The sequence below is a fragment of the Macaca mulatta genome, chromosome 4 (assembly GCF_049350105.2).
Source record: "Macaca mulatta isolate MMU2019108-1 chromosome 4, T2T-MMU8v2.0, whole genome shotgun sequence".
Taxonomy (NCBI): Eukaryota; Metazoa; Chordata; class Mammalia; order Primates; family Cercopithecidae; genus Macaca; species Macaca mulatta.
In genome coordinates, this window is record NC_133409.1 from 149090384 (window position 1) to 149106605 (window position 16222).

At 55.2% G+C, this 16222-nt stretch overlaps 3 protein-coding genes across 13 annotated transcripts in view; 2 read left to right on the forward strand and 1 right to left on the reverse strand.

Annotated features, from left to right (window-relative positions):
- PFDN6 (prefoldin subunit 6) overlaps positions 1–16222 on the reverse strand; it is a 150610-nt gene that overhangs the window by 90829 nt on the left and 43559 nt on the right. The window lies entirely within an intron of this gene.
- Positions 30–7259, forward strand: RXRB (retinoid X receptor beta). Of its 9 annotated transcripts, none has more exons than XM_015136101.3 (10): positions 221–640; positions 1455–1702; positions 2403–2559; positions 2931–3110; positions 4247–4419; positions 4816–4945; positions 5148–5280; positions 5384–5487; positions 5800–5905; positions 6020–7259. In XM_015136101.3, exons 1-10 carry the CDS (start codon positions 406–408, stop codon positions 6165–6167), a joined length of 1614 nt encoding a protein of 537 aa, XP_014991587.2. In that variant the 5' UTR covers positions 221–405; the 3' UTR covers positions 6168–7259. The 9 variants fall into 9 exon arrangements, with proteins under 9 accessions (XP_077856348.1, XP_014991587.2, XP_001108780.3 ...); XM_001108780.5 differs by having other exon boundaries at positions 5396–5487; XM_078000216.1 differs by having other exon boundaries at positions 5223–5280.
- On the forward strand, positions 7259–16038 carry LOC144329453 (collagen alpha-2(XI) chain-like). 3 transcript variants are annotated; one of them, XM_078000295.1, is made up of 7 exons: positions 8374–8690; positions 11403–11552; positions 11691–11901; positions 12355–12517; positions 14049–14240; positions 15064–15141; positions 15786–16038. In XM_078000295.1, the coding sequence occupies exons 1-7, from the start codon at positions 8609–8611 to the stop codon at positions 15897–15899; spliced, it is 990 nt and encodes a 329-aa protein (XP_077856421.1). In that variant the 5' UTR covers positions 8374–8608; the 3' UTR covers positions 15900–16038. The 3 variants fall into 3 exon arrangements, with proteins under 3 accessions (XP_077856422.1, XP_077856421.1, XP_077856423.1); XM_078000296.1 differs by lacking the exons at positions 8374–8690; positions 15064–15141; positions 15786–16038 and adding an exon at positions 7259–7399 and having other exon boundaries at positions 14049–14419; XM_078000297.1 differs by lacking the exons at positions 15064–15141; positions 15786–16038 and having other exon boundaries at positions 14049–14419.

Genomic DNA, 16222 nt, shown 5'->3' on the forward strand with positions numbered 1-16222 from the left:
GCTCCCGCGAGAACAGGAAGTTCCGTTCCACCTTCGTCCTAGTGCCTTTACCAATATGGCGGTACTCTGGTAGCGACGAATCCATCCTGCACTGATGCGCATGCGCGAGTGTGGAGGTTATTTGAGGGGAGGGTGGGCGAGGCGGGCTAACAGGCCGGAGGAGACCGCCTCCTCGGTTTCCAACTAGACGAGGGGGCGGGAACTCGCGCCGAGACTTCCCGTCTGTACAAAGATGGCTGCCACATTGGCGCTGTCATTTTGGTACAGAGCAGAGCGACGGGCTTAATTCTACCCAATCCAGGCCAGAGTCTTTCTCTCAGGGGCTTCCTCGTGCTCAGCTACTCCTCCGATCAACCCCTGGGAATCCCTGGGAGCTCTTCGGTATCCCTACTCTCAGCCAGGGATATGTCTTGGGCCGCTCGCCCGCCCTTCCTCCCTCAGCGGCATGCCGCAGGGCAGTGTGGGCCGGTGGGGGTGCGAAAAGAAATGCATTGTGGGGTCGCGTCCCGGTGGCGGCGGCGACGGCCCTGGCTGGATCCCGCAGCGGCGGCGGCGGCGGCGGTGGCAGGCGGAGAACAACAAACCCCGGAGCCGGAGCCGGGGGAGGCTGGACGGGACGGGATGGGCGACAGCGGGCGGGGTGAGTGTCCCAGCAGAAGGGCAGGCGAGCCAGTAACCGCGTTATCTGCAACCCCTCCCCCACACCCTCCTCTGGTTTTCCTGGCGCTCCCGCCCCCTTGTTTGTAAACACGCGTCCCCTCCCTCCCGAGGGCCTTAGCACCCTCCTCCCCGGGGCGGGGCGGGGAAGGGGAGCTTCCGCCCTCCTAACCGTGACCGCTTGAGGCCTTGGGCACCGGAGGTCGCGGGCGTGGGAAGGGCACGATTCCTCTTAAGCTTCAGAACTTTGGGCGTTTAAAGGCAGATCCTGCGTCGTAGGAGGGGTCTCTCCCGCCTATCTCTTTCCCCTGCACGCTCTGGCTACCTGGCTTTACGCTGGGAATAGAGGGGCTCGATGGTCTACCCCACGTGTTGCCCCACCCACGAGACAGGTGTGGCTTTAGGATGACCTGGTATTCAAATAGATCGGTTGGAAAATTTTCCTCACCTGAACTATCCTCCTCTCCTTGTCACCTCCCTCCTCTCACCACAATGAGGAGTTATGCTGTGTTTTTTTAGCCAGTCAAATATAGCAGTGGGGGGTTGTATATCAATTTTAGTGACACTAATGTTTATTAATAAGTTCTGATAACCCACTACCATCGGACCAGCCGGAGTTACACAGTTGTTTGGCAGCAGGGTGTCTCTGGACTTGGGGATGGGTGGAGTGGGCTGGGTCCGGCACGGTGGGGTATTAGAGAATTAAAGTCTCTAGTTGGATGTTTGAAGACTCATTTTCTTTTTTTGTCTCTTCTGTCTCTTTTGTGTCTGTGTACGTGTACATACCCCTCCCTAAGACTCCCGAAGCCCAGACAGCTCCTCCCCAAATCCCCTTCCCCAGGGAGTCCCTCCCCCTTCTCCTCCTGGACCACCCCTGCCCCCTTCAACAGCTCCATCCCTTGGAGGCTCTGGGGCCCCACCCCCACCTCCGATGCCACCCCCCCCACTGGGCTCTCCCTTTCCAGTCATCAGTTCTTCCATGGGGTCCCCTGGTCTGCCCCCTCCAGCTCCCCCAGGATTCTCCGGGCCTGTCAGCAGCCCCCAGGTGAGAGGTTGTGACCAACTTACTGCCTGGCCACTTTCGTTTTCTTGTTTTCCTTGTAACCGAGGATCCATATGTGAACTTCCCCATGGCCCATTGACCTTCCAATTCTCTAATCTTGTCAGTCCTGTGGTCTTTGTGAGACCCCTTGCCTTTCCTGAGGTGACTGATGTTTCAGTGCATGCTTCCTCCCCTAAAAGAACCCTAATATTCTTTGTTTTTGTGTGTGTGTGTTTTGTTTTGTTTTGTTTTTTGAGATGGAGTCTTGCTCTGTTGCCCAGGCTGGAGTGCAGTGGCACGATCTCGGCTCACTGCAACCTCTGCCTCCTGGGTTCAAGCGATTCTCCTGCCTCAGCCTCCTGAGTATCTGGGATTACAGGTGCCTACCACCACGCCCAGCTAATTCTGATATTCTTGATGTCCTTTTCATCTATCAGTGATTTTCTGCCCTTTTGGTCCCATCTGCTTTCCCAAGACACCTGCCCTTCAGGGTCACTGTGTTGCACAATTTCGGGGGGCCTGTTTATTCTCTTTGGGGTTGTGCTCCAGGGATGGCCCTTCACATAGACTGCAGTGTAAATGATGCCCTCTGGAATGTGCACTGCAGGGCCTTGCTTAGTGGTAGGGAATGATTTCCATCACTTCTGTGAGATTCTCCTTCCCAACAAGTCTTCCTGTGACTTCCCTATTTCCCCCATCCCAGATTAACTCAACAGTGTCACTCCCTGGGGGTGGGTCTGGCCCCCCTGAAGATGTGAAGCCACCAGTCTTAGGGGTCCGGGGCCTGCACTGTCCACCCCCTCCAGGTGGCCCTGGGGCTGGCAAACGGCTATGTGCAATCTGCGGGGACAGAAGCTCAGGTATGGGGCTCAGAGGATGAACAGAGAGGGAGAGTCTGGGCCGTGTATCATCACCTGTGGGATTCCCAGGGCTTATGGGGTTTGGTCAGAGCAAGTGACCTGGGGGAGGCTTGATGAGAGTAAAGAAACTGAAGCTGAGATGTAGGATGCAGTTGGGGGGAAGGTCAGAGGGAAAAGGGAGTGCCTGTAGGGTTTCTGAACAGTGGGGAGACTGGGACTGGATCATCACTCAGCTCCTGGTTCCCTATCTCTGTATTTGGCAAACGGAGAGGACTTAAACTTTAAGTTTTGCTAGGGGGAGATTGGAAAGAGACTAAATGGTGAAGCTGTCTCCATGCAACCTTCTTATTGCTCCTCCCGTTTCCCTGTAGGCAAACACTATGGGGTTTACAGCTGTGAGGGTTGCAAGGGCTTCTTCAAACGCACCATCCGCAAGGACCTTACATACTCTTGCCGGGACAACAAAGACTGCACAGTGGACAAGCGCCAGCGGAACCGCTGTCAGTACTGCCGCTATCAGAAGTGCCTGGCCACTGGCATGAAGAGGGAGGGTAAGGACCTGCCCTACCCAGGTGTCTTAGACCACATACCCTTCTCCCCTATCCGACTCAGACTGTGTACGTCTCTGGAAGGCTGGACTGTTCTCTCTCCTCTAGAGGGCGATATTTGATTTCTCTCTCCCTTTGCAGCTCTCCTCCCTGTTACCCTGTTCTGGCCCTTCAGTTTCCTTCTTAATGATTAGGCCTCTGTGGCCTGCACCTGTGACCCCTCCCTAGACTGGTCCTAGGATAGAATAACTTTTCCTTACCCATGATGGGCTGTCTCCCCATTTCTAACCTAAGTAGTTCCTCCTCTCTTTGATTCCATGGACCTTCTCTGGTCTTTGTTTCCTGTTATCTGTGGTCTTTCCTCTAACTCCTGGGACTCTGACACTCTTAAGCTTACAGACTTTACTGAAGACCTCAGGGCTTCCCTTCCTTCTCCATCTTATCTTCTTAAGTCAGATTCCTAGGATTCTGAGAGACCCTTTAGAGTGCATCTTGGTCAAAACGCCCACTTTAGAGAAGATGAGCCTGAGGCTTGGCTTTCCCAAGGTCATGCAACAAAGGAGTGGCAGGCAGGTTTGGGATCAGAACCCACATCTCTGAAGACCTAGGCCAGTGCTCCTTTCACTGCCTATTTGTTGAGTAAGAAGAGCACAAGATTTGCACTCAGACACACTTAGATTAAGTTGTATGACCTGCTATGTAGTATATGAATTTAAGCAAACTAATCTCTTTGAATCCCAAGTTCTTCATCTTTAAAAATGAGAATAAATGCTTCCAGCATCATTATGATAATTGAATAAATGTTAAAATGTGCTTAGCATGTTTCTTGGCATATTTTATTTAAAAAAAAATTTTTTTTCAATCAGCTTTCTCAGGCATGTTTTTTAACCATGTAGTAGGCTCTCCATTTAAATTCCTCCCTAATTCTTTTACCTACCTCACCTTTCCAGACTGACTTATCTGCCCTTTTATAACCCTTGCTTCAGGGCTGCCCCCAGTCCACCCTTTCTAGTGACGTCCCCATTCATATAAATATCTCCCAAGGGCCATGAGATCCTGATGAGGCCAAGTATATTTGTGGAACCCCTTCATGGATGGCTGCTGACTTTCCATTTTTTCTCTCCCGCTTCCCCCTGCAGCGGTACAGGAGGAGCGTCAGCGGGGAAAGGACAAGGATGGGGATGGGGAGGGGGCTGGGGGAGCCCCCGAGGAGATGCCTGTGGACAGGATCCTGGAGGCAGAGCTTGCTGTGGAGCAGAAGAGTGACCAGGGCGTTGAGGGTCCTGGGGGAACCGGGGGTAGCGGCAGCAGCGTGAGTGTTGGGGTCAATCCACTCCCCTTGGTGATGGGGGTTGGGGGAGGCAGTCTAGGTCTGTTCTATATCCCCTCCCCCTCCTTTCCCCTCATAACCTTCGTAACACTACTTGGGACTGGAAGTGCTGCCAAACAGGGTCTTTCAAACCTCTGAGGTGGATGTGATAGCTCCTTCTGTCTCCAATCCCCAAACAACCCACTGGCAGAACCACAGGCATGTCCCAAATAAATAATTGTTTGCACGAATGCCAGAAGAGAAGCCTGACTTACAGGGATTGGTTTGGATGGGGCTCACAGGAAGACTATATGTAAGGAGGGGTTGTCAAAAGCCTCTTACAAGGGGCTCCCAGCGTATCTCAAAATCTTCCGTAACTCTTACCCCTGTCCCCTGCAGCCAAATGACCCCGTGACTAACATCTGTCAGGCAGCTGACAAACAGCTATTCACGCTTGTTGAGTGGGCGAAGAGGATCCCACACTTTTCCTCCTTGCCTCTGGATGATCAGGTCATATTGCTGCGGGCAGGTCAGTGACCTTGGATCCCTTTGACCTCTTGACATTTGACCCCTCTTTGACTTCCCAACCTTTAGTGACCCCAGTGGCCTTACCTTGTGTACTCGGAGCCAAACTTGCTGACCTCGCCACCTCTTTTCTCCTTTTCTTCTACTGATGTGCTTTGAATCCCTTGGCCTGATTTCTGGCTCCTGACCCTTGCTGCCCCACCCAGGCTGGAATGAGCTCCTCATTGCCTCCTTCTCCCACCGATCCATTGATGTTCGAGATGGCATCCTCCTTGCCACAGGTCTTCATGTGCACCGCAACTCAGCCCATTCGGCAGGAGTAGGAGCCATCTTTGATCGGTCAGTGGCCCTCGGCTAGGCTGGCATGTAGATAGAGGGGGTGGGGCTATAGGCTGGTCCGTGTCCAAGGCTGGCTGAGCTGTGACCTTTGAGTGACCTGCAGGTCCCTCTCCAGGGTGCTGACAGAGCTAGTGTCCAAAATGCGTGACATGAGGATGGACAAGACAGAGCTTGGCTGCCTGAGGGCAATCATTCTGTTTAATCCAGGTAAGAGGAGGATTACCTTTGTCTCTCAAGGCCAAGGCAACCTTGGAGCCTCCTCTTCTCCGAGACTCCTAAGTTACCCAGCTATCCCCCTCAGTAAGACCCTCAACCTGGAAATCTCCCAACTGGCCAAGGAAAAACCCACATCCACGGATCCATCCCACAAACCCAGTGGGCCCTGCTTCCCTTGCCAGGCCTCTGGTAAAGGGCAAGCAAATGCAGCCCAAAAGGGGCATCCTGTGACTGACATCCACACGGCCATCCTGATTTGGTTTGTCTTCATTTCTCTTCCTCCTCTCTTCCCTGCCATCCCAGATGCCAAGGGCCTCTCCAACCCTAGTGAGGTGGAGGTCCTGCGGGAGAAAGTGTATGCATCACTGGAGACCTACTGCAAACAGAAGTACCCTGAGCAGCAGGGACGGTGAGATGGGGCTGGGGGCACTGAGGCTCCCTTGGGAGTGGGGAGTGCGATGAGGATGTATTTAGGGCCCGTGTGCTTCCAGCTCTCAATCCCCCTCTCCCACCTCCACTCCAGGTTTGCCAAGCTGCTGCTACGTCTTCCTGCCCTCCGGTCCATTGGCCTTAAGTGTCTAGAGCATCTGTTTTTCTTCAAGCTCATTGGTGACACCCCCATCGACACCTTCCTCATGGAGATGCTTGAGGCTCCCCATCAACTGGCCTGAGCTCAGACCCTGACGTGGTGCTTCTCACACTGGAGGAGCACACATCCTAGAGGGACTCCAAGCCCTGGGGCAGGGTGGGGGGCCATGTTCCCAGAACCTTGATGGGGTGAGAAGTACAGGGCAGAACCAAGAACATAAACCCTCCAAGGGATCTGCTTGATATCCCAAGTTGGAAGGGACCCCAGATCCCTGTGAAGACTGGTTGTCTCCCTTCAGTGGCCTTGAGTCTCTGAATTTGTCGGGGTCTCCCGTGATTTGGGGTGATTTCTCACCCTCTGTCCTTCCCCCAGCACAAAGCACTGGCCCTGCCTCCAGGACCTTGCTTCCTTCTCATCTTGCCTCATTTTGCTTCCCATCTGAAGAGTGGAAATGGGGAACTCCCCCAGAGGTGGATATTGGGGGGCAGGCCCCCCAAACTGATGGACATGAGAGTAGGGCCTGACAGGCCTTCCTCTTCTCAAACCTGGCAGATGGGGGCCTCTCTGGAAGAGGGAGGGGCCCTGTTACTGTCCAGAGTCTCTTTTTACACTTCACCTCCTTCTGCAGTCAGACTGAAATATAAAAGTGGTGGTGGTGGTGGTGAAGGGGCTGGTGGAGATGTATGAACCGATCTGCTATTTTTAATTTCCTCTGAGGATAGAGACTTGCAGTTAGACTCAAAGAAGTACTGTACTTTCCCAGGTTGACTAAGAAATGCCAGTGGTGGAGGTGGGTGTTTGGGAAAGGCAGGGCCCTGAAATGGCCTGTCTCTAGGGCTCTCCAAGCACTAGCCTTCCCAGCTTTCCCCCTCCCCATCTCTTCTGTCTAACTTGGGGAAGGGGCCTGGGCTGTGAGGACAGGGCCCCCACAGGGGATGTTTTCCTGAGTGTAGTCCCGGAGGCCTTCCCTTCACAGCTCTCCTCCAGCCCTGGGCACATAGCATAGGTTGGGGACACAGGATCCTGGCCTGAGAATTGAGGGGAGGTGGCCAGCCCGCAGAGGTGGGGTGCTGGGGCTGCATGATTTTTGCCCTGCGTCCTTTCTCTTTGGGGCTCCTTTCCCCTCTCACTCATACATAAAATCGCTTTCAAATTAAAATCGCTGTTTTCTGGACTGAGGTGACTGTATGAGGATGGGCAGCGCCGTTTCGGGCTTGGGGGGGTATCCGGTTGGGAGCTCCGGACGCGATCCCTGGACGCTGCCACCGAGGTTCCCTGGGGCCCAAGAGGTGGACGCAGGGTGGGGGACACAAGGCAAGCTTTGTCGGGGAGGGGGGAGAGGGTGTGCCAGGCTAGGGGCGGGGCCGGCCAGAGGAGGAAGGGGGGCGGTGGCTTCTCAAAGGCGCCTTGTTCGCTCGTGCCCTCTCCGCGCCAGCGGGCGGCGGCGCCTCGGCTCGCTCCGGCCTTCCCTCCGGCCGCGCTGCGGGCTCCGGGCAGACCCGGCGCCGTGCCTGCTCGTGGGGGCGCACTGGGCGCTGAGCGCTGCGGGCTTCTCAGGCGTTGCCCGCCAGGAGGCGGCCCACGTCCCTGAGTGACCCCATTTCCCTGGACTCTTCCAACCAGAGTCAACTGCTCGCTCATCTTACCACTGCTCCCCCTCTACCTGGGCCTTGGGACTCCCTTACCGCGTCCCCCATGTGCATATCCTTGGACCTGACTATCCTGTGTTTGTCGGTGGGTTCCGGTCTCTGGCCTCTTGCTCCCCGTAGAACACCTCCCCACACATCCCCCGCCCCAGTTCGTCGCTATCTATAGCCTTGTCTATAAATACCCCCGCCCCGGCCCGCTCTGTAATTACACGGGGCGGGGTGAGGGAAGTAATTATGGAGACCTGATTATGGGTGGGGTGGGGACTGCGACCCCCCAGGCCCGCCTCTCCCCTCCCACTGTGCCCTAAATCCCACCCAGGTCTCTGCTGAAAGGGGACTCTGGGCCCCCAAGAGGGAGGGAACGGGAGTGGGTGTGTGTGACTGGACGTTTGGGTCCTAGAAAAGGAAGGGGCTAGGGAAGATATTTGGGTTCCCGAAAAGAGAATCTTAGGGTACAGGCCATTGAGACCTACAAGGAGCAGGAGAGAGCCAGAGAGAGGGAGGGTTCTCGCCTCCCTCCCCAGGTGGAGACTGAGGGTGGGGTTTCCCCTTGGTGGCTGTGGGCGGGCGGCTGGAGGCAGGGGCCGGGCCGGGGGCGGGGGCGAGGTGGGGGCTCTGGGCGCCAGGGTGGCCGGGGACACACAGAAGCGGCAGCCACCGAGGAGGGAGCAGTGCCGGGAGCCCCGACGGCGCCTTGCTGCATGGAGCTGGGCCGCTGACAGCTGCTGCTGCCCGCAGCCTCTGACCTCCCTGGGACTCCAGCGTCTGAGGCTCATAGTCTGCTCCCTGTCTTCTGTCAGCCTCAGAGCATCCAGCGTCTCAGGCCGACCTGGGTCCCTGGGTCCCTGGGACCCGGCGTTCCGGTTTCTCAGCCATGGAGCGGTGCAGCCGCTGCCATCGCCTCCTCCTCCTCCTACCTCTGGTGCTGGGGCTGAGCGCGGCCCCAGGCTGGGCAGGTAAGCGGAGTCCTGATGCCTGAGTCCTCGGAGTGTGGCTGGAGCTCCGAGTGTCTCCGGGAAGGGGACAGCTGATGCCTGGGGCAGGAGCTTCTGAGTCTAACAAGGAGATTTGGGGCTTCAAGGGTCCAGGCTGGAGGGCAGGACACCTGTGTTCCTTGGATTCAGGGTAGGGATCTCTTCCTCCTTAAAGTGACTGGGGGAGGGCAGGTAGGGCTGAAAGGTGGAGGACCACTTTCGAGAGCCCTGAATGGGGATGGATGCTTGTCTTGGGTGCTTGGGAAGAGCTGAAGATGGCCAGAGCTAAAGATGGCCAGGGCCAGCCGGGTCCAGTCATTGCTGGTGTGGGGGTGGTAGATGCCAGTGTTGATGGGTGAGGCGTGTGTGTCTTCTGGCCTTTCTGTTGCTATCTCTGGGATAAGGGGTGAGCACCTGTGATTCAGAGCAGAGCCCAGTAAGCCCAGAAAGAAAGGGTGCCTTGACTACCTGTCTCATTAGCCTCCTGCACAGGGACCCCCTCCCCCTCCCTGTGCCCTCAATGCTGCCACGCAGCTGGCTCTGGGGAGCACTGGGGCTGGCTGCCAACAGGACAGCCCGCCGGACAGGCCAGGATCAGGTGTCTGAGGCCAGAGCCAACTCTTTGCATTCCTGCCTAGCCCCTCCTCCCTCTGGCCAGCCAGGCTCCCCTGGGACCCTGGTGTCCACAACCCCGATCTTTTCCTTCTTTTTCCCAGGACCCAGAATTCCTGGCTTCTAGGAAAGGGGATTTGATGTCAGGGAGGAGGGGGCTGTGAGCACCAAGCCCTCAGCAGGCTGGGAAAAGTCCACTATTTCTGGAGACACTGAGGGCTGATTTGTATTTAACTTGACGATTCAATTCTTCTCTGCTTTAGAGAGAAAATGGTCAGAATGGCAGCATAAAGGATTTAGATTAGATTTCAGAAGGAAGAACTTCCAAGATGTGAGGACAGCGAGGCCCAGGGCCAGGACATTGAGGCGTATGGTACCTGTAGACTCTAGGAGTCTTTCTTAGGGGGAAGAGGGATCCTCTGGCATGGAGGCAGGAGGATGGCTAAGATGACTGTTTCTTATTTCAGGAGCTGAGTCGGTAGAGATGGGACTTTAGGGAAATGAGTTACTGTGGAATTCCTAAGGTTAGAGAATAAGGCATCTGGGGGGCCAGAGGTAGAGTGGTGGAGGGTGATGGGGCTACCAATGGGGAGCCTGTGGGGCAGATTAGGCTGGAGACAGTGGGGCAAGTATGTGGCCTGGTGTGGGAAGATGGTGGGCGGACCTGTGGGTAGGTCGTCTATATGATCGAATTGTACTCCCCTGGGGTTTGGTGGAGGGTAGGGGCCTCCAAGGTCTCCTTGGCCTGGGGTCTCTGTGAGTCTCTGTGTCTCTGTCTCACTCACCCTTCGTCTCTCAAAGCAGCCCTTGTGTGTTGGTGTTTGCGGAGCTGCCACACGCGCGGGGGCCAGGCTTAGGCGGGGGTTAGGGGGGAAGGCCGTGGTTTCCCGGCTCCTGGACTCAAAGGGCCTTTTCTCTGCCTGCCCGCCCCACCTCAACCACCCCACCCAGCTCTGCTCTCCTGATTGCTCTGGCCTCTGCCCTGCCCCACACTTCTATGAAAGTTTTGCTGGAACTCTCTTTGGGATTTTTCCAATCTGGAGCTGATGGTGTGAAGAGTATGTATACAGAGGAGCAAGTGAGGTCGAGGTGATCTTTTGTTTTCCAGGGAGTTTGAGCCCTAGGAAGCTGAGTTCTAGGTAGACAGGGCTGGTGGGCTGGGTCTTGAATCTTTGGGTCCCAGGTGGTGGGGTTGGTGAGGGGGGTGAGACAGGATTGAGGTTCCAGGTGTGGGGAGCTTGCCTGGGTTCTGGGCAAGCACTCTGATGGGATCCACAGATGTGTGGCTCGGGGCCCTGGACTTGTTCCGGCTCCGCGTGGCAGCTTCAGCCCCCGCCCCCCATTCCTCCACCCCTCCCCAACTCATCTCCCAAACCAGGAGGCACAGACTCCTGGGAGAGCTTTCTTGTATCTTTTTCCTCAGCATGGTCAGGGTTGTTCCCACCCCATCCCCCAAACCTGGGATCGGTAGCTGCTCAAAGCCCCTCCCACAGAGCTGCCTCTCTGGTCTCTTCCTCGTGGCCCCCCTGCACCTCCTGTGCCCAGGATGATCGATTGTCCAGATGTTGTTTGTGCTGGAGACGGGACAGGTGCCAGAGACCCAGAGAGTGAGAGATATGGAAAGAGAGTGAGAGCGAGGGAGAGAAAAAGATGGACAGAATGTGAGAGAAACGGAGGAAGACAGAAGAGATAGAGACAGAAAGACCAACATAATGAGACAGAGAGAGTCAGAGAGTGAGAGAGACAGGAGACAGATGGAGAGTTGAGAGACATGTTCAGAGAGCACAGAGAGAGGCAGATTCATAGGCTAAAAGACAAAGGGAGAGTGTAAGACAGGCAGATGCTAGGAGAGAGGGGGGCGGGAGTGTCGTGGGGATGAATGCCGGCTGATGCTGCCCTGCCTCCAGGTACCTTTGCATTTCCAGTCCATTCAGGCACTGTTTAGAAGCAAGTGAGGGTGAGGTGACCTTTGCCTTGCAGGGAGTTTGAGCCCTGGAAAGCTGAGTTCTAGATCCCAAATGTCCCCTATTTATGCCCTCCTGAGGGCACGTCCCTTCTCCTGATAGTCATGGACTCTCCCAGGTGCACCCCCTGTGGATGTGCTCCGGGCTCTGAGGTTCCCCTCCCTCCCTGATGGTGTCCAGAGAACGAAAGGCATCTGTCCAGCTGATGTGGCCTACCGAGTGGCACGACCTGCCCAGCTCAGTGCACCCACTCGCCAGCTTTTCCCAGGTATGGGTGACGTGGTGGGGTAGGGAGGCCTGGGGGAGGTAATGGGATGGGGCCTAGGATCAGACACCAGGAGGAAAGAAAGGGGTTGTGGCGGCTCCCTTTGCCTCTCACTCTGTGTGTATCTCTCTTGGATACTAGGAGGATTTCCCAAAGATTTCTCTCTGCTGACTGTTGTCCGGACTCGCCCTGGTCTCCAAGCTCCCCTCCTGACTCTCTACAGTGCCCAGGGTGTCCAACAGCTGGGCCTGGAGCTGGGCCGACCTGTCCGCTTCCTGTATGAGGACCAGACTGGGCGGCCTCAACCTCCCGCTCAGCCAGTCTTCCGAGGCCTCAGCCTCGCAGATGGCAAGTAAGTTTGTTTGCTTCTCTGGTCTGCTCGGCCCACACTTTGAGGAGGAAGTGCCCCGGAACTCCTACACTCTAAACTGTGAAACACTTCAGACTCTTTGGGCCACACCACACCTACCCACTGCCCAAACTTCAGTCACTTCTAGTCCAGAGTTTGGGCTTTACAGTGTGCAGCCTTCTCTGCATGTTGAACTTGCCTGTACCTTGGGCCAGTTACTTAAAGTTTTTGAGCCTCACTTTCTACATCTGTAAAATGGACATTAAATAGAATCGGCACAAATAAGAAAGTGATGGCATGGCGCCTGGTGCACTGTAAACACTCAATAAACGGTAGCCTTTGTTATTACTGCTCTTATCACCATTCGCTTCAACTCTCATCACTGCTCTCCAACCATGTTGACTCCCCCACTTCAGTCAGCCACCAGTTCACTTGAACCTCTCCCTCCATGTCCAGGTGGCACCGTGTGGCCGTGGCTGTGAAGGGCCAGTCTGTCACCCTCATTGTTGACTGCAAGAAGCGAGTCACCCGGCCACTCCCACGAAGTGCTCGTCCAGTATTGGACACCCATGGAGTGATAATCTTTGGTGCCCGTATCCTGGATGAAGAAGTCTTTGAGGTAACCAGAGCAATCAGAGGCAGGATTGACTTCTGGTCCCCTGTCTTGTGCCCACTCCCCTCTGGCCCCAGCATGTCATCTTCCTATTCCCTAGGCCTGCATTTTTTTTCTTGTGAATTTTCATTTCCATTTTATATCTTCAGGGCTGCTGTTCTCTGCAGGAGAACTAGATGCCTACCTATATAGCAGTACTGTCCACAGCCACTTACTCTGTCCCTCAGTCTTCATCAGTTCCGTCATCCATCCATCCCTTCAACCCCTCTCTCTCCTCACCCACCCATCCATTCACTCACTCGCCAGACAACCTATGCACACATCCACCACCCACTCCCCCATGCATTTACTCATCTATGCATCACACACCCACCTACTCATGCATGAAGGCTTATATCCACCCACCTGTCCATCCTCCCCTGCTTAACCACTCTTCCCTTCAAACCACCCATCTATGCTTCCATCCATCTATCCTCTTCAACTCCTCCATCCAGCTATCCACTCACCCACCCACCCACCCTCCCCATCTACCCATGCATACAAGGATGCATGCATTCCTTCAGCCACCCATCTATCCATTATCCTTCCACCAACTTAACCACTCCCTCCTTCAATACACTCATGCACCTATCTCCTCACCCACTTATTTCCCATCTGACTATTCATTCACCCACATAAGTTCACCCATCTACCTATTCACCCATTTGCTTCCATCTACTCTGTAACCCCTGTTCATCTACCCACCAGTCTACTCTCCCATATATACATTTATTCATTCACTATTTATCAGTGCTCCCATTCATTAATGTGTGTAAGCCCCCAGCCACCCATCCACTCATCTATCCATTCATCCATCCCTCCATTCACCCTCCAAGCCAGTCAACATTTTCTGAATACCTGCTGGCCAAGGAGAATAAAGAAGAAGAATATAAAGTCTCTATCACCCCCAAGAGCTCCCAGGTGGGCTCTGGAAATGAGACAACATCCCCTAAATTACGGTGCAGTGGAGAGTATGCTAAGCACCTTGTGTGGGCAAAAGTAAATGCCATTGGAACTCAGAAATGGGTTCTCCCCACTCCATTTCTAGAGGTCCAGAGAATTCTCATCATCACTGCCATTGAAAGACCAAGGCATCTAAGGCTGAGCCCTGTCTCTGGAAGCCACTGTGAAAGGGTTCATGCATTGCCACAAAGGGCAGAGGGGAGGCAAATAATTCTGGAAGGCCTGGGATCTGGTCCTGATTCTGCCATTCTAGGTGACCTTGGGGCAGTCATTGCCTTTTGGGGCTTTTCTGAATGGAATGTATCTGAAAAATGGGTAGAAAGAAAGATCCTTGTTCTGCCAACTTTCCTGGTTGTTATGAAGGTCCCATGAGATCCCTTGAGAACTGAAAAGGGCTGTGCATATGGAGGACTGACAGTGACCTTCTCCCGTCATAGGGTTTTGCCTAGGATTGGCCTCCTACCCTTTCTCCTGGATGATACCCTCTGCCTCTCTCTCTGAAGCTCTCTGCTCCATCTTTCTCATGTCTTTGCAGGGTGATGTCCAGGAGTTGGCCATTGTCCCAGGGGTCCAAGCAGCCTATGAATCATGTGAACAGAAGGAGCTGGAATGCGAGGGGGGCCAGAGGGCAAGACCCCAAAACCAACAGCCTCACAGAGCCCAGAGATCTCCAGAGCAGCAACCATCAAGACTTCATAGGCCACAAAATCAGGAACCCCAGCGCCAGGTGAGGGAGCCAGGAGAACCCCCAAGTGCAGCACACCCCAGAGAGGGAAGACACCCAGGCATCTCTCCTCCTTAGTTGTCCTCCCCACCCTCATCTTCCTATTCTCATCACCCCCTCTTCCTAGTCCTCATTCATCAGCCTTTTTATTTTCATCTAAAAATAAAAAGAGTTGTTATGAAGAATTCGTGGCTGGGAGCTGTGTTCCCTGCTCTGCGTCTCCTCTACCAGTCTTCCTGGAACTGTGTCCCTGGGTTTTCCCTTCCTTCCTTGAATTAAGAGATTGGGAGACAGTGGGGGCGTGGTGAGAGCTGGGGAGGCAGGTAGGAGAGGAGTGTAGAGGGGACTGAAACCAGGAGAAAGCAGTTAGGATGGTGAGACCAAGGAGGAGGAATGAGAAGAAGTGGGGATGGAGGGAATGTCAAAGTAGGGGTGGGTCTGCAGAATTGTGGGGGTGGGGAGCCTGGTCTCTGGCCCCCACCTACCTGGAGGGGCAGGAAAAGGGGAGGTGGTGGGGGAAGGGAAGGGAAGGGAGCTTGGGTTAGGTGGGGCCTGGACAGTTAGAATACAGATAGGCTCTGGGGTCAGTGGACTGAAGATCAGAGGGTCAATCTCTTAATCATGTCTGCTTCTGCCTCACATGTGGAACTCCTTCTCTCTGTTCCACCTCCCCCCACCTCCCTCCTGACCCTCAACCTCTCCTTTCATCTTCAACTCTCTGTTCCCCAACACCCACACCATCTTTTTATCTCCCTCTCCTGCCCTTCACCCCACACCTTCCAACTACCTCATCCCCTTCCTGTCTATGCCCACCCCCCAATCCCAGCCCACTGAGTCTCTCTACTATGACTACGAGCCCCCGTATTACGATGTGATGACTACGGGGACAACCCCTGATTATCAGGTAAACTCAAGGGACCCCTTCATTTCTTCCCTTTCTCCCAGCACCCCCAGCAATCATCTCCTAGAACACCTTCCTCCCCCTCCATGCTGTGGGAAGAGGCACAGTGTGTTTAGATGATGGGGATTTACTTACTCCCTGCCCCCTCCCTGTCTCTCTGCTGCAGCACCCTGGGAGCCCCCACCACAGGCCTCCCCCTTCCCCTAGGGGGCGTCGGACCCCTCCCCGAAAGCCTACCCCACCTGCCAAGCGGTCAGCGGCCCGGCAGGCGTCCCCCTCACCAGACCGGAGGCCCTCTCCAACTGCAGGCTTTGGCCCAGCACAGGGCCAGCCTCCCCCTTCCCGACGCCCAGCTCGGAGGGCAGCTTCCCCCACTGCCTGGCCCCCCCCCAGGACCAGAGGCAGCGGTTACCGGCAGGTAGAGCCGGGGCATCCAGATCTCTGCCCCCAAACCTCTATGACCTTGGAGGTTCACTCTCCCCAAACTATCCCCCTCCAAAGGGGCTGCAAGATCTGAGATTTCCCCCATCCCCCAGCACAGACAGACCCTGCCCTTGGGGGACGGGTGCTGCTTTGCCACCCTTCCGCTAACCTTTCTCCTTCCTTCCCACCCTGTGCTACTCTTCTCCTTCTCTCTTTGGGGTCAGGACCCCACCCCAGGTGAAGAGGAAGAAATCCTGGAGTCAAGCCCCTTGCCACCCCTTGAGGAGGTAACTTTATGCCCCACCCTCACCCTAGCTGGGGGAAATGGGCACCTGTGACTCACTCCCCTCGGCCCATGACATCTTGATGGACCAGCCCCTCCTCTGGCCGGAGGGTTCTTCCTCATTTCCATTGATGGCCTCCGTCTTTGGGTCACTCTATAGTTCTGTGGGTCTGCTTGTCTCTCTCAGTCCAGCCAGTTCCCTTCAGTATCCAGGCCTTCTTCCACGATTCTTTGATTCCAGAGTGACCTCGTCTCCATGTTGGTGTCTAATGGTCTTACTTTCTATGTCCTATTTCTGTTTCCAGGAGCCACTTTCTGTCCAATGTTGTCACCGTTTGTCTTCCCTATCTCTCTGGTCATTCCTGGACTACTTTGTCT

Bases quoted from the DNA above. Each gene is read 5' to 3' on its own strand.
- LOC144329453 (XM_078000295.1), top strand. From the start codon at position 8,609: ATGGAGCGGTGCAGCCGCTGCCATCGCCTCCTCCTCCTCCTACCTCTG. The intron at 8,691-11,402 runs GTAAGCGGAGTC...GGACTCTCCCAG, and splicing joins CGCGGCCCCAGGCTGGGCAG to GTGCACCCCCTGTGGATGTG. The intron at 15,142-15,785 runs GTAAACTCAAGG...CTTTGGGGTCAG, and splicing joins GGACAACCCCTGATTATCAG to GACCCCACCCCAGGTGAAGA.
- RXRB (XM_015136101.3), top strand. From the start codon at position 406: ATGTCTTGGGCCGCTCGCCCGCCCTTCCTCCCTCAGCGGCATGCCGCA. The intron at 641-1,454 runs GTGAGTGTCCCA...CCCCTCCCTAAG, and splicing joins GATGGGCGACAGCGGGCGGG to ACTCCCGAAGCCCAGACAGC. The intron at 5,281-5,383 runs GTCAGTGGCCCT...AGTGACCTGCAG, and splicing joins GTAGGAGCCATCTTTGATCG to GTCCCTCTCCAGGGTGCTGA.